A 24,886-nucleotide genomic window follows, 5' to 3' on the forward strand; every position below is an offset into this window, starting at 1 on the left:
ATAAGAAGTGATCAAAAAGTCTTACACACCCCAATGACATGTACAGATCGCCCCATACAATATGAGCCCTCACACAGCTCCATAGATGGGTGTTAGAACATGGCGATTAAAAAAAGAAACATTTAAAACTAAAAAAAAAAATGATATAAACGTGGTATCGCTGTAATTGTACCGACCCCGAGAATGAAGGGATCAGGTCAGTGTTACCGCATAGGGGACGCCATGAAAACAAAACCATAAAACGGTGGCAGAATTGCATTTTTTTCTCCCAATTCTACCCAGTTTGGATTTTTTTTCCAGCTCCCCGCTCCATCTTACAGAATGAGTGAAATTAGAAAGTACAACTTGTCCTGCAAAAAAAAAAAAAGAAGCCCTCATACGGCCATGTGAATGGAAAACTAAAAAAGTTTTGGCTCCGGGAAGGCAGGGGGTGACCTGAGAAGGTCAGGCAGCTCTGGATGTGACTGGAGTACAGCCCCCGGTCTTCCCTCCTTCTCCACTCACTTTCTTGTGATGACCTCCTGGGTGACGCTGCTGGAGTCTCTCTGTTGGCGCAATCTAAAAAGCTCCTGGGGGGACAGATAGGCACAAATCAGCGACATGAAATATCGGAACATTAGAATCCGCAGACCGCGGTGACGGGACGACCGTCTAGTTGTTGGAGGTCGTGTGGCCTATAGATGAAGACAGCAGAATGCAATGTGATCTACACTGGATTCAATCTCCTGGGGCCCCATCATGTGCTGTTCATATTACCAGGGGCCACGGCGACCTCTGCACCTGGTAAAGCCTCACGGACCTGCTCTGGGGCTCATTCTCCATTCTAGAGGAATTCTGCTCACAATCATATTCTCACCAGTAGGGGGCAGTAAGCGCCAAGCACAGGAGAGGAATGAGCGCTCCGTCCTGAGATATTCAGTAAATCCTCTTTAGTGCTATATTGTAACGCTGATGATGATGGACCATGAGGTCAGACTGCGGGGTATCACCCACCCCCATACTGTATGTGACTTACCTCTTGCTGCCTCCTAATGAGGGAGTCTCTCTCCTCCAGGAAGGACGTCAGCTCCTGCAGCCTCATCTGTAAGTCGCTGCTGCTTCCTTCCCGAGTCATCACATCGTGCTGGAACTTGGAGACCTGGGACTGGGACATACAAGTATGATGGGACCATGTACCACCTGCACGCCGCCCCCCTTATCACACAGCATCTCCTAATCTATCTGCGGTCCCCAAATAAGACACCGGATAGGTAGGTCCCAGAAATGGACGCAGCCACTAAGTGACACCGTTCTACAGAAGCCCAGATACGCTGCTTGTGTCCCGGATTCCGTGTGGTGCAGCATCATATTAGACGTGTGAGGTGTCCCTTCTGTTCTACATGTCATGAGATGCAGCCAGTCGGTGGCGCTGTTCTACAGAAGACCAGATATGTTACCTATGTCCTACATGCCATGAGATGCAGCCAGCAGGTGGCGCTGTTCTACAGAAGACCAGATATATTACCCATGTCCTACATGCCATGAGATGTAGCCAGCAGGTGGCGCTGTTCTACAGAAGGCCAGATATGTTACCTATGTCCTACATGCCATGAGATGCAGCCAGTCGGTGGCGCTGTTCTATAGAAGACCAGATATGTTACCTATGTCCTACATGCCATGAGATGCAGCCAGTCGGTGGCGCTGTTCTACAGAAGACCAGATATGTTACCCATGTCCTACATGTCATGAGATGCAGCCAGTAGGTGGCGCTGTTCTACAGAAGACCAGATATATTACCCATGTCCTACATGTCATGAGATGCAGCCAGTAGGTGGAGCTGTTCTATAGAAGACCAGATATATTACCCATGTCCTACATGTCATGAGATTCAGCCAGTAGGTGGCGCTGTTCTATAGAAGACCAGATATGTTACCTATGTCCTACATGCCATGAGATGCAGCCAGTAGGTGGCGCTGTTCTACAGAAGACCAGATATGTTACCTATGTTCTACATGCCATGAGATGCAGCCAGTAGATGGCGCTGTTCTACAGAAGACCAGATATGTTACCTATGTCCTACATGTCATGAGATGCAGCCAGTAGGTGGCGCTGTTCTATAGAAGACCAGATATGTTACCCATGTCCTACATGTCATGAGATGCAGCCAGTATGTGGCGCTGTTCTACAGAAGACCAGATATGTTACCCATGTCCTACATGTCATGAGATTCAGCCAGTAGGTGGCGCTGTTCTATAGAAGACCAGATATGTTACCTATGTTCTACATGTCATGAGATGCAGCCAGTCGGTGGCGCTGTTCTACAGAAGACCAGATATGTTACCCATGTCCTACATGTCATGAGATGCAGCCAGTCGGTGGCGCTGTTCTATAGATTTGCTGCTTATGTCCTAGATTTAAGCCACGTTTGTTTGCTTTTGCAGCCTTGTGTATCTAGAATGTTCCCGGGGCAATGTCTATAGGGGGCTGGGGTTGGTCGCACAGCATTAGTGTGTCATATGTCCAAACATTTCACTGGGAGGTTGGGTAGGGGTTACGGCTGAATGCAGGCGCAGCCTCTTCTATACTGGTGCCTGTATGGTCAGATTAGATTCTTATATTTACGTGATGGTGGCTAAATATGTGTGAAATGTCAGCTCTATGCAAACCCTTTACTCCAGAGCCTGTACCGATACTGGGACTATATTAAATAGGGTTATATTGAGGAGACTGACCCGTAAAGTGCGGATCTCCTTGTCCTTCTCATCTCGGAGGCTGTCAATCATCTCCTTGTAGTGTCTGGTGATCTCATCCGTCTTGGTCTGGAGCAGGGGGCTGGAGACCGTTTCAGTGACCTGAGGAGAAAAAGGGAATTACCAAATATATATCTAGTCTTATATACCCCTAAATACGCTGCCTTCTGTATGGGGACAGATCCATTCTATTGGGAGATAATACAGTGACCGACAGCATCTGGGAGGGACACCGGGGGCGTCACACCCCGGACCGGAATGCAGGACACATAGATGTCCCTATTGTACAATGAGAGCGGGGCCCACCTGTACGCGGAGGTTCCTGTTCTCCTGCTGCAAAGCGTTCTTGGCGTATTCCAGCTCCTTTAAGCGATAATCCTTGTCACTCTCCGCACCGCGCAAGGACAGGATGACTTCCTCCAAGCTGTGCAACTTTATCTGACCTTCTTTTAGTTCTTGCTGAATACACAAAAAAAAAGTCACTAACCCTGCGGCGCCACCTAAACCCTCGCTACCCCTGCACCGCCACCTAAACCCTCGCTACCCCTGCACCGCCACCTAAACCCTCGCTACCCCTGCACCGCCACCTAAACCCTCGCTACCCCTGCACCGCCACCTAAACCCTCGCTACCCCTGCACCGCCACAAAAAAAACTTTGCTACCCCCTGCACTTGCCACATAAACAGTCGCTACCCCTGCACCCGTTGCGCCAGTCTTCATGTATAGTCATGACGTTCAGCATTTCTGGAGAGAATGATCCGCACCTGCTGCTGGCGATTCTTTTCCCGTAGAGAAGCTAAAATGGTCTCGTACTCCTTGATCTGCTCGTCCTTGAAGGTCAAGTCCTTCTCCAGGCTTTTCCTATCTAGTTCTAATTTCTGCAGAACAAAGTGACTTTATTATATTTATTCCTCTTAATAATGACAGATTTAAAAAAATCAGCTGTGCAGTATCAAGACTGCTCCAGATAGGACATCTAGACCGGGGGTGTGGCTAAGCTGTAGCTACATTGTAATACACGAGTCATCTAGACCGGGGGTGTGGCTAAGCTGTAGCTACATTGTAATACACGAGTCATCTAGACCGGGGGTGTGGCTAAACTGTAGCTACATTGTAATACACGAGTCATCTAGACCGGGGGTGTGGCTAAGCTGTAGCTACATTGTAATACACGAGTCATCTAGACCGGGGGTGTGGCTAAGCTGTAGCTACATTGTAATACACGAGTCATCTAGACCGGGGGTGTGGCTAAACTGTAGCTACATTGTAATACACGAGTCATCTAGACCGGGGGTGTGGCTAAGCTGTAGCTACATTGTAATACACGAGTCATCTAGACCGGGGACGTGGATAAGATGTAACATTGTAACAGACGGGTCATCTAGACCGGGGGTGTGGCTAAGCTGTAACATTGTAACAGACGGGTCATCTAGACCGGGGACGTGGATAAGATGTAACATTGTAACAGATGGGTCATCTAGACCGGGGGCGTGGATAAGATGTAACATTGTAACAGATGGGTCATCTAGACCGGGGACGTGGATAAGATGTAACATTGTAACAGATGGGTCATCTAGACCGGGACGTGGATAAGATGTAACATTGTAACAGATGGGTCATCTAGACCGGGGACGTGGATAAGATGTAGCAACATTGTAACAGATGGGTCATCTAGACCGGGGACGTGGATAAGATGTAACATTGTAACAGACGGGTCATCTAGACTGGGGGCGTGGATAAGATGTAACATTGTAACAGACGGGTCATCTAGACCGGGGGCGTGGATAAGATGTAACATTGTAACAGATGGGTCATCTAGACTGGGGGCGTGGATAAGATGTAACATTGTAACAGACGGGTCATCTAGACTGGGGGCAAGGCTTTTGGCACAGTTTTCCATATCTCATGATGCATTTCCCGTGCGATGAGGCTTTGTATTACATATACAGACCAGTCATTAATCCCATATTTTCCGGTACAGTGCAGCCCTGAGGAGTCTTACATTCATATCACTCTGTAAATGCCCCAGATCTTCCCGCAGGCTGGAGAAGGTAGATAGCACCAGCCTCATCGACTTATCTGACGTCTGCCGCATCTGGCGGGGGGTGAGAATACAGTACAGCTAATCCACCGTTCATATAACGAGGTAAGCATGATAAATACAGCACCGCAGAATGAGAGGTCGTGTACCGGAGCGGCTTCCCCCACTGACCTGGAGAAGGTAGCGGATCTGCTGCTTGGTGAGTTCAGAGACACCTCTAGGGATCAGCGATTCAATATCCTCCGACTGTAAGGAAGAAAAGCGTCAGTCCGGGATCGGCGAAAATAGCCATGAGAACCTACCTATCTGTAATCAATATGGCAGAGCAGCTGTCAGATAATGAGCCCCCTCTGCTAGTCACATATTAGGACTCTGTTCACACTTATCACGACAGTCACTGTGCTGCATCCATCATATTCTGATTTATAAAGGGGTCTGCCGAGGCTTCCGTCGCTTTGCAGATTGAACAGAGGCTCATCCTGCGTTATTCCTACAGTAAATTGTGACGGAAACCCGGAGGCTCTGAACGCCTACGTGAAGTCTAATAAAATCAGAAAAGATCAACATAACTAACGTCTATAACAAACACATCGGCAACATCCAAGGTGAATCAGATGATGAGAGTTGCAATCCGGACACAACTATCACTAAAGCCTATGAAGCCCTGATTATAGAGGATTGTCTAAGGCTGATACATTGTAACGGCTCTTAGAACGTTGCGGGACTGTCTCTGGAACAAGGGCGGCGCTGCGATCATTAGGGGGTGGAGTTACCTGATATTCAGAGTCCGACGGCTTCCTGAAAACACAAGGAAAACGCATTAGAAAGTCTACACTGAATCTACACAAATCAGGCGAAACAAGGGCGGGGCTTACCTGGCGCCAATCTTCTCCACGTGCTGCAACAAACAGCCGTACAGATCATTGTTCTTCCTGCTGAGCTCTGCCAACAGTTCACCAAAATAACGGGCGTCCAGCTGCTCCGGGCCGGAACTGACGCTGCTGCGCTGCTAAAAACGGCAGAGGATGGAACGCAATGACCTCAGTGATGTAAGCAGAACCAGCAGCGGAGGCCGCAGAAACTCCACGTACTGCCCCGCCCTGCCATGAGACTGCCCACAAATGTTCATGGTTAGCTACTCTGTATCTACCCTGCTCTGCTCATATGTCAGTATTAACTGACTGGTTCTGGCATTCTATTCATAAACCAGCAGCAGTTATGTAGATTCAGTTAATACAAGGCCCTTACTAATGTATTGTTATCCATATTACCTCCTTTTCTGGCAGCATAAATTTTTCCATCACATTATACAGGTATCGTTTCCATGGTTACGACCACCGTGCAATCCATCAGTGGTGGTCGTGCTTGCAAAGGAGGCAATATGGTGAATACCAATACATTAGTAAGTGCCTTGTATTAACTGAATCTACATGATGAATGCCATTTGTGGAAGTGATAGGACCCCTTTAAGCGGCAAAACGCCCTGGAAAGTCGCAGCGTGACTCGTGGATGTTCCTTAGCTCGTTGGTGGGACATTGGGACTTGTTCACATACAGATGAATATTGGTCCCTTTATGAGGCGTTCAGCCGAGGCAGGAGGATCTGGTGCAGATCACAGGACTCGCTGAATATCATCCCGCTTTATTCGGGATAAGCCCATGAAGAGGTCACCAGCCTCCTGGAGGCAGCAGTAAGGAGGCGCAGCGAGCGGACAAAAGACATTCCTCACAGGATTTATCACTGAGGCCCCATCACAACCTCACTGCCAGGACACCAGAACATCCAGAAGCTGAAGAGCAAGACGCAATGCTCTGCAGGGGGAGCCGCAGCAGGGTCTGCAGACTAATGCACTGATACAGTGGGGAGAATTCTGCAAATTCGCAAAAGAACGGAGTCCGCGGCGAACACCAACTGTGTTTCTGATTCCAGTACACAGCGTCTAAAAAGGGGCGTGGCTAAGAGGGGGTCATATGACCCATAAAGTGCGCCAAATTTATTACAGACATTCACTATTTTGGTGCACATAAAGTTAGAGAATTGTGCAAGTTACGTCATTTTTATAAATTCTCATGAGTATTGCACAATTTTTCAGCGTCTCTTCGCACCTGTTCGATGTTCTGCACCGTCACCTTCTGCTGATAGTTCTTCTCCGATATCAGGTCCTGGAGGAGAGGAACAACCATCAGGAAGAGGATGAAGCACTACTACTACTAGGATGGCATTTAAAGGGCCGGTGTCATTACCATGCCATTCCCCCACACGTATGAGACATGACCACAGGAGGCGCCGCGGCCGCACTCACCTCGGAGGACTGGACGGAGACCTTCCTCTGGTTGCTCTGTTCAATCACTTGGTCGGTAACTGAAGAGACGCTCATCCCTCTTATCTGGGTCTGACAATCCTGTGGAGGAAAGGCCAAGGAATTCCAGGTTAATGCGCCTGCTGTGCTGCTGGAGATGATGGGGGTAGTAGTCACAGGTATAAACTATGCAGGAGAGTAACATTTACTGAATGGTGTGAACACTTATGTGGCTGGGTTGTTGTAAGAGTTTAAGTTTCAATTCTAAAAATAAAAAAAGTGACAATTTTATAAAAAAAATATAGAAAAACTAAAAGTTCACAGGCACCTGCTGCTGGTCCGGCACCGAGCCGAACATAAGAGTGATGGAACTAGACAGCGGGATTCTCCCAGCACCCGCTGGACTCTCACCGCTCCTGTATGCGAGTGCATCATGTGCCCTGCAGATGCCGGACTATCGGACCCGTACTGTACATATAAAGGGGATTCTCCCAGCACCCGCTGGACTCTCACCGCTCCTGTATGTGTGCGCATCATGTGCCCTGCAGATGCCGGACTATCGGACCTGTACTGTACATATAGAGGGGATTCTCCCAGTATCCTCTGGACTCTCACCGCTCCTGTATGTGTGTGCATCATGTGCCTGCAGATGTCGGACTATCGGACCTGTACTGTACATATAGAGGGGATTCTCCCAGTATCCTCTGGACTCTCACCGCTCCTGTATGTGTGCGCATCATGTGCCCTGCAGATGCCGGACTATCGGACCTGTACTGTACATATAGAGGGGATTCTCCCAGTATCCTCTGGACTCTCACCACTCCTGTATGTGTGCGCATCATGTGCCTGCAGATGCCGGACTATCGGACCTGTACTGTACATATAGAGGGGATTCTCCCAGTATCCTCTGGACTCTCACCGCTCCTGTATGTGTGTGCATCATGTGCCTGCAGATGTCGGACTATCGGACCTGTACTGTACATATAGAGGGGATTCTCCCAGCATCCTCTGGACTCTCACCGCTCCTGTATGTGTGTGCATCATGTGCCTGCAGATGCCGGACTATCGGACCTGTACTGTACACATAGAGGGGATTCTCCCAGCATCCTCTGGACTCTCACCGCTCCTGTATGTGTGTGCATCATGTGCCCTGCAGATGCCGGACTATCGGACCTGTACTGTACATATAGAGGGGATTCTCCCAGCATCCTCTGGACTCTCACCACTCCTGTATGTGTGTGCATCATGTGCCCTGCAGATGCCGGACTATCGGACCTGTACTGTACATATAGAGGGGATTCTCCCAGTATCCTCTGGACTCTCACCGCTCCTGTATGTGTGTGCATCATGTGCCTGCAGATGTCGGACTATCGGACCTGTACTGTACATATAGAGGGGATTCTCCCAGCACCCTCTGGACTCTCACCGCTCCTGTATGTGTGCGCATCATGTGCCCTGCAGATGCCGGACTATCGGACCTGTACTGTACATATAGAGGGGATTCTCCCAGTATCCTCTGGACTCTCACCGCTCCTGTATGTGTGTGCATCATGTGCCTGCAGATGCCGGACTATCGGACCTGTACTGTACATATAGAGGGGATTCTCCCAGTATCCTCTGGACTCTCACCGCTCCTGTATGTGTGTGCATCATGTGCCTGCAGATGTCGGACTATCGGACCTGTACTGTACATATAGAGGGGATTCTCCCAGCACCCTCTGGACTCTCACCGCTCCTGTATGTGTGCGCATCATGTGCCCTGCAGATGCCGGACTATCGGACCTGTACTGTACATATAGAGGGGATTCTCCCAGCATCCTCTGGACTCTCACCGCTCCTGTATGTGTGCGCATCATGTGCCCTGCAGATGCCGGACTATCGGACCTGTACTGTACATATAGAGGGGATTCTCCCAGCACCCTCTGGACTCTCACCGCTCCTGTATGTGTGCGCATCATGTGCCCTGCAGATGCCGGACTATCGGACCTGTACTGTACATATAGAGGGGATTCTCCCAGCACCCTCTGGACTCTCACCGCTCCTGTATGTGTGCGCATCATGTGCCCTGCAGATGTCGGACTATCGGACCCGTACTGTACATATAGAGGGGATTCTCCCAGCATCCTCTGGACTCTCACCGCTCCTGTATGTGTGCGCATCATCTGTTCTGCAGATGCCGGACTATCGGACCTGTACTGTACATATAGAGGGGTCATAGACAGGATTCTCCCAGCATCCTCTGGCTCTCACCGCTCCTGTATGCGAGTGCATCATGTGCCCTGCAGATGTCGGACTATCGGACCTGTACTGTACATATAGAGGGGATTCTCCCAGCATCCTCTGGACTCTCACCGCTCCTGTATGTGTGCACATCATGTGCCCTGCAGATGCCGGACTATCGGACCTGTACTGTACATATAGAGGGAATTCTCCCAGCATCCTCTGGACTCTCACCGCTCCTGTATGTGTGTGCATCATGTGCCCTGCAGATGCCGGACTATCGGACCCGTACTGTACATATAGAGGGGATTCTCCCAGCACCCTCTGGACTCTCACCGCTCCTGTATGTGTGCGCATCATGTGCCCTGCAGATGCCGGACTATCGGACCCGTACTGTACATATAGAGGGGATTCTCCCAGCACCCTCTGGACTCTCACCGCTCCTGTATGTGTGCGCATCATCTGTTCTGCAGATGCCGGACTATCGGACCTGTACTGTACATATAGAGGGGATTCTCCCAGCATCCTCTGGACTCTCACCGCTCCTGTATGTGTGTACATCATGTGCCTGCAGATGCCAGACTATCGGACCTGTACTGTACATATAGAGGGGATTCTCCCAGCACCCTCTGGACTCTCACCGCTCCTGTATGTGTGCGCATCATGTGCCCTGCAGATGCCGGACTATCGGACCCGTACTGTACATATAGAGGGGATTCTCCCAGCATCCTCTGGACTCTCACCGCTCCTGTATGCGTGCGCATCATCTGTTCTGCAGATGCCGGACTATCGGACCTGTACTGTACATATAGAGGGGATTCTCCCAGCATCCTCTGGACTCTCACCGCTCCTGTATGTGTGCGCATCATGTGCCTGCAGATGCCGGACTATCGGACCAGTACTGTACATATAGAGGGGATTCTCCCAGCATCCTCTGGACTCTCACCGCTCCTGTATGTGTGTGCATCATGTGCCCTGCAGATGCCGGACTATCGGACCTGTACTGTACACATAGAGGGGATTCTCCCAGCACCCTCTGGACTCTCACCGCTCCTGTATGCGAGTGCATCATGTGCCCTGCAGATGCCGGACTATCGGACCCATACTGTACATATAAAGGGGATTCTCCCAGCACCCTCTGGACTCTCACCGCTCCTGTATGTGTGTGCATCATCTGTTCTGCAGATGCCGGACTATCGGACCTGTACTGTACATATAGAGGGGATTCTCCCAGCACCCTCTGGACTCTCACCGCTCCTGTATGTGTGTGCATCATGTGCCCTGCAGATGCCGGACTATCAGACCTGTACATATAGAGGGGATTCTCCCAGCACCCTCTGGACTCTCACCGCTCCTGTATGTGTGTCTATCATCTGTTCTGCAGATGCCGGACTATCGGACCTGTACATATAGATGGGATTCTCTCAGCATCCTTTGGACTCTCACCGCTCCTGTATGTGTGTGTATCATGTGCCTGCAGATGCCAGACTATCGGACCTGTACTGTACATATAGACGGGATTCTCCCAGCACCCTCTGGACTCTCACCGCTCCTGTATGTGTGTCTATCATCTGTTCTGCAGATGCCGGACTATCGGACCTGTACATATAGATGGGATTCTCTCAGCATCCTTTGGACTCTCACCGCTCCTGTATGTGTGTGCATCATGTGCCTGCAGATGCCGGACTATCGGACCCGTACTGTACATATAGAGGGGATTCTCCCAGCACCCTCTGGACTCTCACCGCTCCTGTATGTGTGTGCATCATGTGCCTGCAGATGCCGGACTATCGGACCTGTACATTGCATACACACATTGAGGATCCTGTCATAGTTTGTGCCTAGTTCTGTTGCTATTCTTATAACCCAGGTGTCAGGAGGTATCACTCCCATCAGATAAGAAGGAGGTACCACTCCCATCAGATAATCAGTTTTCTTGGCAGGAACCTTGGGAAACGTTAATTAAGAGGCTGTGTACAGCAGGAGCTTTGTGCGGGGACGAGGTTCTGCCCAGCGCCTCCATCACCTGCTGATCCGCACTCCCCCAGGACCTGACTCATTCCACCTACACAAAGCAGCAGTCTGCACACTGCCTCGCATTATATTCATCCTCCACCTATCATTCAATGTAAAACACAAATCCTGTAATCTGACATACATCATAATTTAGGGCAAGGACATAAGGCAGATCATTTCTTCTGATGGGGCCCAAAAGGGAGGGGCCCCAAGAGCAACTTGGCCCCGTCCCATCTCTTCCCTGTGTGAACTTGAGTGCTGCACATAGTCCTCCTCCACTGACACCTGTCACAGGATGATTTTTAAACTCCTCCATATTATGTTGTCTGCTTGCTGCCATTGAATGGAATGTTTCCTTGTCTGGGTGGAAAGGCTGAAAACCCATTCTGACCGAGCCCTGCTCATACAGCTGACTGTTTGCTACAATGTATCCTATGTATATGACCATCTGTGAGGCATACAACTTGGACTCCAAATTGATACATTGTATCAGTGCAGCTAAAATGTATCAGCACAGGAGAGGTCTGTGCAGCTGCTGTGTTTATAAAAAAAGGTTTCCATCAATTTACAGCAAGCAGAGGTATTACATGCATTCTGGAATTAAACAAAGTCTGTTAGAAAGTTGCAGAATAATGTAGTATACAGAAACCAGGAGGGGTTCTAAAATCCATAACCCTACAGACCGCCGTCCGCGCCCTCACCTCAGGATTCCCCACCTCCACTCGGCGGATGGTCTTCTCATAGATGACGTTATTGGACGGCAAGTAATTCACCCCTTTCATATAAGTCTAAGAAAAACACAGAAAACGCTGTAAAAAGTCTGATATATGAACCACAAGTAATACACAGAGTTATCACTGTGCTATCTGTGGTGTTACATAGGACTGCAGGTGACGTCTACTACATTATCTGTACTCAGAGAGTTATCACTGTGCTATCTGTGGTGTTACATAGGACTGCAGGTGACGTCTACTACATTATCTGTACTCAGAGGGTTATCACTGAGTTATCTGTGGTGTTACATAGGACTGCAGGTGACGTCTACTACATTATCTGTACTCAGAGGGATATCACTGTGTTATCTGTGGTGTTACATAGGACTGCAGGGAATAATTCTTATATCCGTATTCTCTATGTATCAGCCTCGGTCGCTCTCCTTATATCTTATGCCGCGTCTCTTGACTCATTTGGAGAGGTTTATGTGACAGTGAGAAGATAAAGTCTGTAGAGAATTAGTCCTGGAACAGAACGAAGGTGATGATTCCACTACTCTCATCATTGTTCACTGCGTTAGTATAATATATTAACTCAATGCATTTCAATCCTCAAGGTCCGTGTGATACAGAGTAAAGCCCTTTATAATCACATACGGTGACAGCGCAGCTCCCTGGTGACAGCGACTTCTGATGGTTCAAGTACGTTTTATATTTGGGTAGTGATGAATGATGGGGAGAGTAGTAGAATGATCTTCTTTCTGCTCTAAAGGCTAAGTGATTATATGAAAGTTTCCAGCAGTCAGCAGATTAGAAGAGATCACTAATACAGCCACCTACCTGCTCCGGATTCTGCACTATGTATCGGCGCACAGTCTCCTGAGGATACGACTGCATTTCCTGGAAATGACAGGAAAATGTGATTAGAAAAGTTCCATCTCAAAGAAACAAACCTACTGCCCCATAGTGCTGCTCCAAACCGCCCCAACAGGCACAGCAAGTCATCTACCGTAATACACAACTAATTCTCCTACACAGAGAAGCGGTATTATAGTAGTTATATTCTTGTACATAGGAGGCAGTATTATAGTAGTTATATTCTTGTACATAGGAGGCAGTATTATAGTAGTTATATTCCTGTACATAGGAGCAGTATTATAGTAGTTATATTCCTGTACATAGGAGCAGTATTATAGTAGTTATATTCTTGTACATAGGAGTAGTATTATAGTAGTTATATTCTTGTACATAGGAGCAGTATTATAGTAGTTATATTCTTGTATATAGGAGCAGTATTATAGTAGTTATATTCTTGTACATAGGAGGCAGTATTATAGTAGTTATATTCTTGTACATAGGAGCAGTATTATCGTAGTTATATTCTTGTACATAGAAGGCAGTATTATAGTAGTTATATTCTTGTATATAGGAGCAGTATTATAGTAGTTATATTCTTGTACATAGGAGGCAGTATTATAGTAGTTATATTCTTGTACATAGGAGCAGTATTATAGTAGTTATATTCTTGTACATAGGGGGGCAGTATTATAGTAGTTATATTCTTGTACATAGGAGGCAGTATTATAGTAGTTATATTCTTGTACATAGGAGGCAGTATTATAGTAGTTATATTCCTGTACATAGGAGCAGTATTATAGTAGTTATATTCCTGTACATAGGAGCAGTATTATAGTAGTTATATTCTTGTACATAGGAGGCAGTATTATAGTAGTTATATTCTTGTACATAGGAGCAGTATTATAGTAGTTATATTCTTGTACATAGGAGCAGTATTATAGTAGTTATATTCCTGTACATAGGAGCAGTATTATAGTAGTTATATTCTCGTACATATCTGTGGTGTTACATAGGACTGCAAGTGACATCTACTACATTATCTGTACTCAGAGGGATATCACTGTGTTATCTGTGGTGTTACATAGGACTGCAGGGAATAATTCTTATATCCGTATTCTCTATGTATCAGCCTCGGTCGCTCTCCTTATATCTTATGCCGCGTCTCTTGACTCATTTGGAGAGGTTTATGTGACAGTGAGAAGATAAAGTCTGTAGAGAATTAGTCCTGGAACAGAACGAAGGTGATGATTCCACTACTCTCATCATTGTTCACTGCGTTAGTATAATATATTAACCCCATGCGTTTCAATCCTCAAGGTCCGTGTGATACAGAGTAAAGCCCTTTATAAGCACATACGGTGACAGCGCAGCTCCCTGGTGACAGCGACTTCTGATGATTTGAAGTACGTTTTATATTTGGGAAGTGATGATATCACGGTACCTTCTGTGACAGAGGTTAGAAGATCAGAGAGACTGGCTGCACGTGAGGTTACCGGACAATCTCTTGACTCAGTGTTGTGGTTTGGTAATGACCACACCTCTTGTCAGGTGCAGCCCGTGGTCATTACTGCTTCCCTACCTAGTTTGGTCTCACACTTTATACCATGCGGTTTATATTCTCTGCTTGGATTTGGAGGAGTTGGTGTGTGGACCTTACCTGTGTTCCTGCTCATCCATTTTCTATAAGATAAGTTGTGCTGCTCTTGTATTTGCTTGTTCCTCTGTTCTTGTTGTTATTAGGCCTCAGGGAGACGCTGGTTCGTTCAGCTGGGAAGGAACCAGTAGTCTCATCCCCTGCCACTACCTAATGGCATTTCAGGGCTCCTAGGGTCTAGGTTCCGGCGTATGTATTTTCCCACCTTCAGGGTCTATACATACTGACAGGAGTCAGGGCCAGGTTTAGGGGCTTCCTAGGAGGTGACCTCTTCTCTCTACCTAGCCTAGCCTTGAGGCCTAGTCCCGTGTCCCTCCCCTCCCCTGTATTCGTGACAGATGAATAATGGGGAGAGTAGTAGAATGATCTTCTTTCTGCTCTAAAGGCTAAGTGATTATATGAAAGTTTCCAGCAGTCAGCAGATTAGAAGAGATCACTAATACAGCCACCTACCTGCTCCGGATTCTGCACTATGTATCGGCGCACAGTCTCCTGAGGATACGACTGCATTTCCTGGAAATGACAGGAAAATGTGATTAGAAAAGTTCCATCACACAGAAACAAACCTACTGCCCCATAGTGCTGCTCCAAACCGCCCCAACAGGCACAGCAAGTCATCTACCGTAATACACAACTAATTCTCCTACACAGAGAAGCGGTATTACTGTAGTCATATTCTTGTACATAGGAGCAGTATTATAGTAGTTATATTCTTGTACATAGGAGCAGTATTATAGTAGTTTTATTCTTGTACATAGGAGCAGTATTATAGTAGTTTTATTCTGGTATATGGGGCAGTTTTGTAATGGTTACATTTCTTTTAGAGACTGTCACTTCCTAGCTTTTCTTGGCTGGTGTATAAAGTGCATTAGTCAGCGGGGGGCGATGCTGAGCACAGAGCTTCTGATGAGAGGGGGGATATTACACTTGGCTGGTGAATACTTTGTTGACATAGATTCGTATTTGGCTAGTTCTGTCTGAGATAAGCTGGGATCTGTGTGGGGGTCATTATCAGCTGTGAACCTAGTGAAGGGTGAGGTTCCAGGTGCCTGATGATCAGGGTCTGATCTGCGGTATATTGTCAGCTGTGCGAGGTTACATTGTGTCACAATCTCAGTCACTGTCTATAGATCTGATCTGGGATTATATTGAGAAACTAAACATTTTAATTTCAGGAATGCAGGATCTTCAGTGATATCCGAGGAGCGGATTCTCCTCCTTCTGCTCAGCGTCTCTTTACTGCTAACGCCTCAAGCTTGCACAGAGCAGAGATCTTACACTGCAAGCTGGGAATGGACATCTGAATGAATGTACAAGGGGGAAAGAATGCTGGTGTGTGTTAGGGTTACAGGGCGAAGTAAAACAAGTTACTTTCCAATAATATCACTTCACAGACGTCTAAGAACTAACGCCAAATACTGGAGAGCCTTACAGCACAATGAGCCATTGTATCTAATCCTATCCTGTGTGATACTGCCTGCTGAGCTGTGTATCTAATCCTATCCTGTGTGATACTGCCTGCTGAGCCGTGTATCTAATCCTATCCTGTGTGATACTGCCTGCTGAGCCGTGTATCTAATCCTCTCCAGTGTGATACTGCCTGCTGAGCCGTGTATCTAATCCCATCATGTGTGATACAGTCTGCTGAGCTGTGTATCTAATCCTATCCTGTGTGATACTGCCTGCTGAGCTGTGTATCTAATCCTATCCTGTGTGATACTGCCTGCTGAGCTGTGTATCTAATCCTCTCCTGTGTGATACTGACTGCTGAGCTGTGTATCTAATCCTGTCCTGTGTGATACTGACTGCTGAGCTGTGTATCTAATCCTGATCCTGTGTGATACTGCCTGCTGAGCTGTGTATCTAATCCTATCCTGTGTGATACTGCCTGCTGAGCCGTGTATCTAATCCTGTCCTGTGTGATACTGCCTGCTGAGCTGTGTATCTAATCCTATCCTTGTGTGATACTGCCTGCTGAGCTGTGTATCTAATCCTATCCTGTGTGATACTGGCTGCTGAGCTGTGTATCTAATCCTATCCTGTGTGATACTGTCGCTGAGCTGTGTATCTAATCCTCTTCCTGTGTAATACTGGACTGCGAGCTGTGTATCTAATCCTGATCCTGTGTGATACTGTCCTGCTGAGCTGTGTATCTAATCCTATCCTGTGTGATACTGCCTGCTGAGCTGTGTATCTAATCCTATCCTGTGTGATACTGCCTGCTGAGCTGTGTATCTAATCCTACTCCTGTGTGATACTGCCTGCTGAGCTGTGTATCTAATCCTTCCTGTGTGATACTGACTGCTGAGCTGTGTATCTAATCCTGTCCTGTGTGATACTGTCTGCTGAGCTGTGTATCTAATCCTGTCCTGTGTGATACTGTCTGCTGAGCTGTGTATCTAATCCTGTCCTGTGTGATACTGTCTGCTGAGCTGTGTATCTAATCCTGTCCTGTGTGATACTGTCTGCTGAGCTGTGTATCTAATCCTATCCTGTGTGATACTGCCTGCTGAGCTGTGTATCTAATCCTATCCTGTGTGATACTGCCTGCTGAGCTGTGTATCTAATCCTATCCTGTGTGATACTGCCTGCTGAGCTGTGTATCTAATCCTCTCCTGTGTGATACTGACTGCTGAGCTGTGTATCTAATCCTGTCCTGTGTGATACTGTCTGCTGAGCTGTGTATCTAATCCTGTCCTGTGTGATACTGTCTGCTGAGCTGTGTATCTAATCCTATCCTGTGTGATACTGTCTGCTGAGCTGTGTATCTAATCCTATCCTGTGTGATACTGCCTGCCGACGACGCACTACATCTCCCACGATGCACTGCCGCAGACCTGCACGGTTCCTCCATACCTCGTTCTCGGGAGGCGCCACGTTTCCTTACCGTTTCAGGGTTCTGCACGATGTAACGCCGTATTGTTCCCTGCGTGTACGGGGCCTGCATCTCCTGAAAGAGAAAATGTCAAATATTACAAGACTGAAAATAAGCAAAAGAGCCCAAACTATTCATTGTCTTATCCGCCTGTTAGGTGAGAACAGCGCCTCACCGAATCACTGGCTGCGTTAGTCGCTCAGCTCTGCTGCATCACAAACTGGGTGTAAATACAGCGTGTTAAAGGGGATGTTCACCTGTCACAGCTCTAGACGGGGCCCCTGGGATCGGCTGAGGATGAAGCCCCATGTGCACAGCTCATCCCTCACCTGGATAACTCACCTGCACCTGCTCCGGGCCCTGCACAACGTATCTTCTGATGGTTTCATGCGAGTAGGGGCCGGGGGACTGCACCTCCTGCAATAAACACATCCAGTCATCACCATCTGGATCGCCCTCATTCTCCAATTAGATACAATGTGATCAACAAATACATAAAGTAAATCAGCTGCATTTCCTGTCAGCCATATTGGCTCTGGTGGGACACACCCCTCCCTCCCCCTTTCCCTCGCTCCCCAGTAGCCAATCACATAGAGAGATCCCTCCCAGTTCAAGAGCGACTTCTATGATGGGAGGAAGCAGCTAACGTCTCCTCCAAATCAGTAGGACTACAGCCTGGGACAAGAGTGCGGGAGACGAAGGCGCAGAACCAGGGTCACAACAACACATGTAGCAGTTTTATTTATTGTCATTAGACGCCACAATCTCTATGTTCTGTGGTTACAGAGCAGAAATCTGTGTGCAGAGCTTATATCAGCGCTGGAGCGTTATAAGAGGAGCGGCTGATATCAGTCACATAGGATGTAATGTCTCTGGAGGTTATATCAGAGCTGGAGCGTTATAAGAGGAGCGGCTGATATCAGTCACATAGGATGTAATGTCTCTGGAGGTTATATCAGTGCTGGAGCGTTATAAGAGGAGCGGCTGATATCAGTCACATGTGATGTAATGTCTCTGGAGGTTATATCAGTGCTGGAGCGTTATAAGAGGAGCGGCTGATATCAGTCACATGTGATGTAATGTCTCTGGAGGTTATATCAGTGCTGGAGCGTTATAAGAGGAGCGGCTGATATCAGTCACATAGGATGTAATGTCTCTGGAGGTTATATCAGTGCTGGAGCGTTATAGAGGAGCGGCTGATATCAGTCACATGTGATGTAATGTCTCTGGAGGTTATATCAGTGCTGAAGCGTTATAAGAGGAGCGGCTGATATCAGTCACATGTGATGTAATGTCTCTGGAGGTTATATCAGTGCTGGAGCGTTATAAGAGGAGCGGCTGATATCAGTCACATAGGATGTAATGTCTCTGGAGGTTATATCAGTGCTGGAGCGTTATAAGAGGAGCGGCTGATATCAGTCACATGTGATGTAATGTCTCTGGAGGTTATATCAGTGCTGGAGCGTTATAAGAGGAGCGGCTGATATCAGTCACATGTGATGTAATGTCTCTGGAGGTTATATCAGTGCTGAAGCGTTATAAGAGGAGCGGCTGATATCAGTCACATAGGATGTAATGTCTGGAGGTTATATCAGCGCTGGAGCGTTATAAGAGGAGCGGCTGATATCAGTCACATAGGATGTAATGTCTCTGGAGGTTATATCAGTGCTGGAGCGTTATAAGAGGAGCGGCTGATATCAGTCACATGTGATGTAATGTCTCTGGAGGTTATATCAGTGCTGGAGCGTTATAAGAGGAGCGGCCGATATCAGTCACATGTGATGTAATGTCTCTGGAGGTTATATCAGTACTGGAGCGTTATAAGAGGAGCGGCTGATATCAGTCACATGTGATGTAATGTCTCTGGAGGTTATATCAGCGCTGGAGCGTTATAAGAGGAGCGGCTGATATCGGAGAGGAAGCCCCCTTGCCCTCACCCCTGTAGTATATAATGTGATATATCTCGCCCTCCACCCTCCCGGCAGCACACTACTGTAAGTGTTTTCTGATAGTAAATCCATTGTAAGAAGCTGGAACAGGAATCGTCTCTGTGTAAACATCGAGAACAAACAGAACAAAAACTGAAGTGTCCTCGACCCGCTCCAGCACGTTGGACGGAGCTGCCGGAGGCTTCTTACAAGATACCAGAGCACTCAGACCGACAAGCACTTCACTATGATCCACGCGGCTCGACGCCTCCTAAGAAGGGGCCACAGAGACTTCCCGCTGCGGACGCCTTGAACTGTATTGTTTTTGCTCCTTTGCTTAAATGTAAAATGAAGCCGCTTTCTAAAAAGTCTTCATTAGCGTCTCACCGATCTGCATGTGCAGAAAGCGTGCAAGTCCTTCACCTAGCTGCTAGTGCGGATACAAATCTATCAGAGCTCCTGTTTCCGGTGGCTCTCTCTGCTCTCCCCCTCCCTTCTCTTGGTACTAGGGCTCATGCACAGCTGAAAACACAGATTCCGGCCAAGTGCCTTCTGCATTTTGCAGACTAGAATGTCTGGCAAATTATAGAACGGTCATATCCTTGTCCGTAATATAGACAAGAATATGACAATCTATTTTTTGCGGGGAGATGAACGGACATACGGATGTGGACACGCACAGATCCAGCCTGTATTACCGGAGGGGGGTAGGAAAGACACGCACAGATCCAGCCTGTATTACCGGAGGGGGGTAGGAAAGACACGCACAGATCCAGCCTGTATTACCGGAGGGGGGTAGGAACGACACGCACAGATCCAGCCTGTATTACCGGAGGGGGGTAGGAACGACACGCACAGATCCAGCCTGTATTACCGGAGGGGGGTAGGAAAGACACGCACAGATCCAGCCTGTATTACCGGAGGGGGGTAGGAAAGACACGCACAGATCCAGCCTGTATTACCGGAGGGGGGTAGGAAAGACACGCACAGATCCAGCCTGTATTACCGGAGGGGGGTAGGAAAGACACGCACAGATCCAGCCTGTATTACCGGAGGGGGGTAGGAAAGACACGCACAGATCCAGCCTGTATTACGGAGGGGGTAGGAACGACACACACAGATCCAGCCTGTATTACGGAGGGGGGTAGGAACGACACGCACAGATCCAGCCTGTATTACCGGAGGGGGGTAGGAAAGACACGCACAGATCCAGCCTGTATTACCCGGAGGGGGGGTAGGAACGACACGCACAGATCCAGCCTGTATTACCGGAGGGGGGTAGGAAAGGACACGCACAGATCCAGCCTGTATTACCGGAGGGGGGTAGGAAAGACACTCACAGAGCCAGCCTGTATTACCGGAGGGGGGTAGGAAAGACACGCACAGATCCAGCTGTATACCGGAGGGGGGTAGGAAAGACACGCACAGATCCAGCCTGTATTACCGGAGGGGGGTAGGAAAGCACGCACAGATCCAGCCTGTATTACCGGAGGGGGTAGGAAGACACGCACAGATCCAGCCTGTGTATTACCGGGAGGGGGGTAGGAAAGACACGCACAGATCCAGCCTGTATTACCGGAGGGGGGTAGGCAAGACACGCACAGATCCAGCCTGTATTACTGGAGGGGGGTAGGAAAGACACGCACAGATCCAGCCTGTATTACGGGGGGTAGGAAGACACGCACAGATCCAGCCTGTATTACCGGAGGGGGGTAGGAAAGACACGCACAGATCCAGCCTGTATTACTGGAGGGGGGTAGGAAACACGCACAGATCCAGCCTGTATTACGGAGGGGGGTAGGAATGACGCACAGATCCAGCCTGTATTACTGGAGGGGGTAGGAAGACACGCACAGATCCAGCCTGTATTACTGGAGGGGGGTAGGAAAGACACGCACAGATCCAGCCTGTATTACGGAGGGGGGTAGGAAGACACGCACAGATCCAGCCTGTATTACGGAGGGGGGTAGGAACGACACGCACAGATCCAGCCTGTATTACGGAGGGGGGTAGGAAAGACATGCACAGATCCAGCCTGTATTACGGAGGGGGGTAGGAAGACACCACAGATCCAGCCTGTATTACGGAGGGGGTAGGAAGACACGCACAGATCCAGCCTGTATTACCGGAGGGGGGTAGGAAAGACACGCACAGATCCAGCCTGTTACGGAGGGGGGTAGGAAAGACACGCACAGATCCAGCCTGTATTACCGGAGGGGGGTAGGAACGACACGCACAGATCCAGCCTGTATTACTGGGTGGTCTGCACACAGCGACTCCAGGAGCCATGGCCCAAGTCCATATACCCCTAGCCCCAGTGTAGACCCTCAACCACGGTTAAATAGTTAATAAAATAAATGATTAACAATGTTTTTATTTACATATATTAATATTTATAACATTTTATATTATTAGGGTCACAGTACTTCTCAATATATGATTATATTATACAATATTAAGTATTTATCTGATTTCCTGTATTATGATATAGTATGATTATTAGTATTTTTTATTTTAGTAAATACTATTAGGATTGTCCCGTCTGTATTTGGGGGGGGGACCTCTGTGACTTTCACCTTTATACTTCCAGTCGAGCTGCTGCGTCCTGCGGTTTGTACTGTAATGACTGTTTACAGCTCTTTAATTCTCAGGACAACTGCCCCCATTCTCCAAAACATGATGATTTATTAGTTATTACAGAAACACTGAGGACATTTCATTCATTCCGGTCTAAGGTCAGAGCAAATCCTGTAACAGCAGAAACTGGACTCGTCACATTCACTGCAGTTCAATCATTTCTTAGTCGTATCTGTGACTGGGAAAGCTGGGTGACATCCAGTGTGACCACGGCACCCAGCTTTTCCAGACTCTGCCTCATCATACAATGATGCAAAGAATATAAGAATACATTACTAGGAAGGTTCTTGGGAAAACTTGATAACATGCGGGCGCTGCTCTCACAGCTGGGGGCTTGTTACAATGTATCAGTCTATACAAGTCTCTATGAGTAAACACAGCAGAACTAGTCAGACATCAGGCTGATCGCTGCACTGCTCGGGGTGGGCTCTGGACAGAATCAGCCTCCTTCCCCCTCTGGCAGCTGACAATATACACGGACGAGCAAAAGGCCAACAATGTTCTGAACTTTTGACTTTCAGGCTCCATATCTAATCTCACCATCCACTACAGCTTCGGATAGGAGACTCCCATCATCCTATAGACAATCCTCTCGGCTATCTCATGCATACATTGGACTTGCAGTTATTTAGCATATGATTAGTTCTGCAGATTCTTCTCATGTTACTGTTTTGCTCCTAGAATTCAACATTTTAATTATTTTGTAAAGCCACCTTTGGCTTTCAGCACTGTCTGGACCCTTCTGGGCATGCTCTCGATTAGATTACAGCATGTCTCGCCCGAAATCTCTTCCCAGGTCTCTTCTACACGTTCCCAATGTTGGAGCATACTGGTCGACTCTCTTGGGTACGAATACAGCTTTTTCTTCATCTCTACCCACAAGTGTTGGATTGGGTTTAGGTCCAGGGACTGTGAGGTCCGATCCAGCACCTCTATATCGTCTTGTCGTCCTTTCCATACCCATAGTACTCGAGTGTATGAAGTAACTCGTCTTGTAGGATACTCACATACAGCTCAGCATTGAGACCAACGCCTTTGGCTGTGAAACATCCCCATATCTTCAGGCTTCCTCCACACAACTTGACTTCTCCTTTAATCTCTTGATCCGTTGGCCCCTTCTTCCTTGTTTCTTCCAGACCTGTTTGCCCCCATCAGAGCCCAGTCTATGGACTTTCGTCTCATCGCTCCACCCTTTTCCAATCTTCCACTCTTCATACTTTATTTTACAAACTCGAGCCGACGCTTCTTATGACGATATTGAAGTCGAGGCTTCTTCACCATTTTTCGGGCCACCATTCCAGACTTGTGTAATGCACGTCGCATGGTGCTCGCATGGACGTCTGCGATCTCAGTATTACGAAGCATACGAGCCGCCTCCGCTGCCGTGTTTGTAGCGCCAGAACTGATAGACCTTGTGAGGAGCCAACTTGTTGACTCCAATATTTTGCCAGGACGTCCACCTCTTGGCTTTGGAATGGACAGACTTCATTCTGTATTCTTCTAGCTGTCATGGCCTCACATGATGCAGTTTGGAGATTTATTTTAGCCGAGATACCGCTGTCCATGAGCTGGGTGATGCTGCTTCTTCATGGCGGCTCCTGGATCTGAACCAGTGACCTTTCACTTGGGAATCGACCTAATAACAAACTGGTCTATCAGGGAATGTGAGGACAGAAGAAGAAGATTGTTCCAGCACCAGAACAGGAACAATGCAGTTACAGAATCTGCAGAACTAGTCATATGCTGAATAGCTGCAGGTCCAATGTATGTATGAGATAGCCGGGAGGATTGTCTATAGGATGATGGGAGTCTCACGTCTGAAGCTCTAGTGGTTGGTGAGATATGGAGCCTGGAAGTCAAAGGTTCAAAACATTGTTACCCTTTTGCTCGTCAGTGTATGTTAACCACCACTGGACACTAACCTCGTAAATCAGCAAAGATGCACACATCACAAACTACCCCCCCCCCCCCCACAAAAAAAAAAAAAAAAATGACTATGCAATATAGTTGACGCCCCCTCTCTTTCCCAGATAAAAGTATTCACACCCTGTAAAATCAAACTCAATGAGAGCTCTCCTAGGGTGAAGCTTTACAGTGCGATGAGGTGTAGATCGTCAGGCACATGCTACATACCGAGGTCACACGCCAGATATTCCTGCGGTCAGGACCGGGCAGGGAGTGGGAGCACCGTGAGCGGCTGATAACCCCCCGGGGAGCCACCTCTGGACCCAACTCTATGTGGATCGGTCATACATGTGTGAGCTGGGAGCGGAGCTTTAAAAAATGTAAGTATGTTACAACATATCAAAGGTGACGAGACCCTGACCATCGCTAGAACGAGGAGAGAACGGCCCTCGAAGTCCATCCCCTGCAGAGATGAGCTGTGTGACTGCCTCTTTTCTCTTTGTTCTAGCGATCGGTGAGGGTCAGAGCGCTGAGACCTTTAGTATGTCACTAAAAATTCTACCATTTTGCATCTACAGCTCTACGCGTCTCCATGGTTACAGACTACAAGTAAGTCCTATGTAGTCTGATCCTGGAGTCCTGTGTTACTGCAGCTCTAGGCGTCTCCATGGTTACAGACTACAAGTAAGTCTTATGTAGTCTGATCCTGCAGTACTGTGTTACTTCACTCCAAATGATCCTGCTTCTTATTAACCCACAGACAGTACAAAGGAGGCGAGTAACACCTTACTGCAAGTCAGACCAGACTACACAGGGTTTGTTTGTAGTCTGTAACCATGGAGACACATAGGTCAGCATAGGAGCAGTATACACAAGATGGTAGAAGTGAGTATTCTTAAGACCCCATAATCACTAGAATGAAGGGTCTGCAATGCTAGAGAATCCCATAGGATGCAGTGATTGCAGCCGAGTGTCACGGATAGTTTAACAGAAAACAAGAAGTTACAAATA

The 24,886-nt window shown here is 47.9% G+C and overlaps 1 protein-coding gene across 2 annotated transcripts in view; it reads right to left on the reverse strand.

Annotated features, from left to right (window-relative positions):
- POF1B (POF1B actin binding protein) overlaps nucleotides 1-24,886 on the reverse strand; it is a 35,328-nt gene that overhangs the window by 3,609 nt on the left and 6,833 nt on the right. The window contains exons 2-17 of one of the 2 annotated variants that reach the window (XM_044305678.1): nucleotides 17,748-17,822; nucleotides 17,418-17,480; nucleotides 14,984-15,043; nucleotides 12,859-12,918; nucleotides 12,007-12,093; nucleotides 7,073-7,171; nucleotides 6,876-6,932; nucleotides 5,646-5,779; nucleotides 5,544-5,568; nucleotides 4,942-5,016; nucleotides 4,732-4,824; nucleotides 3,494-3,607; nucleotides 3,036-3,188; nucleotides 2,712-2,831; nucleotides 1,016-1,144; nucleotides 505-569 (exon numbers count right to left, since the gene is read on the reverse strand). In XM_044305678.1, the coding sequence (XP_044161613.1) occupies nucleotides 505-569; nucleotides 1,016-1,144; nucleotides 2,712-2,831; nucleotides 3,036-3,188; nucleotides 3,494-3,607; nucleotides 4,732-4,824; nucleotides 4,942-5,016; nucleotides 5,544-5,568; nucleotides 5,646-5,779; nucleotides 6,876-6,932; nucleotides 7,073-7,171; nucleotides 12,007-12,093; nucleotides 12,859-12,918; nucleotides 14,984-15,043; nucleotides 17,418-17,480; nucleotides 17,748-17,822 (1,409 nt within the window). The remainder of the gene's footprint in view (nucleotides 1-504; nucleotides 570-1,015; nucleotides 1,145-2,711; nucleotides 2,832-3,035; nucleotides 3,189-3,493; nucleotides 3,608-4,731; nucleotides 4,825-4,941; nucleotides 5,017-5,543; nucleotides 5,569-5,645; nucleotides 5,780-6,875; nucleotides 6,933-7,072; nucleotides 7,172-12,006; nucleotides 12,094-12,858; nucleotides 12,919-14,983; nucleotides 15,044-17,417; nucleotides 17,481-17,747; nucleotides 17,823-24,886) is intronic. The other variant, XM_044305679.1, reaches the window with a different exon arrangement.

The sequence above is a fragment of the Bufo gargarizans genome, chromosome 9, assembly GCF_014858855.1.
Source record: "Bufo gargarizans isolate SCDJY-AF-19 chromosome 9, ASM1485885v1, whole genome shotgun sequence".
NCBI classification, from domain to species: domain Eukaryota; kingdom Metazoa; phylum Chordata; class Amphibia; order Anura; family Bufonidae; genus Bufo; species Bufo gargarizans.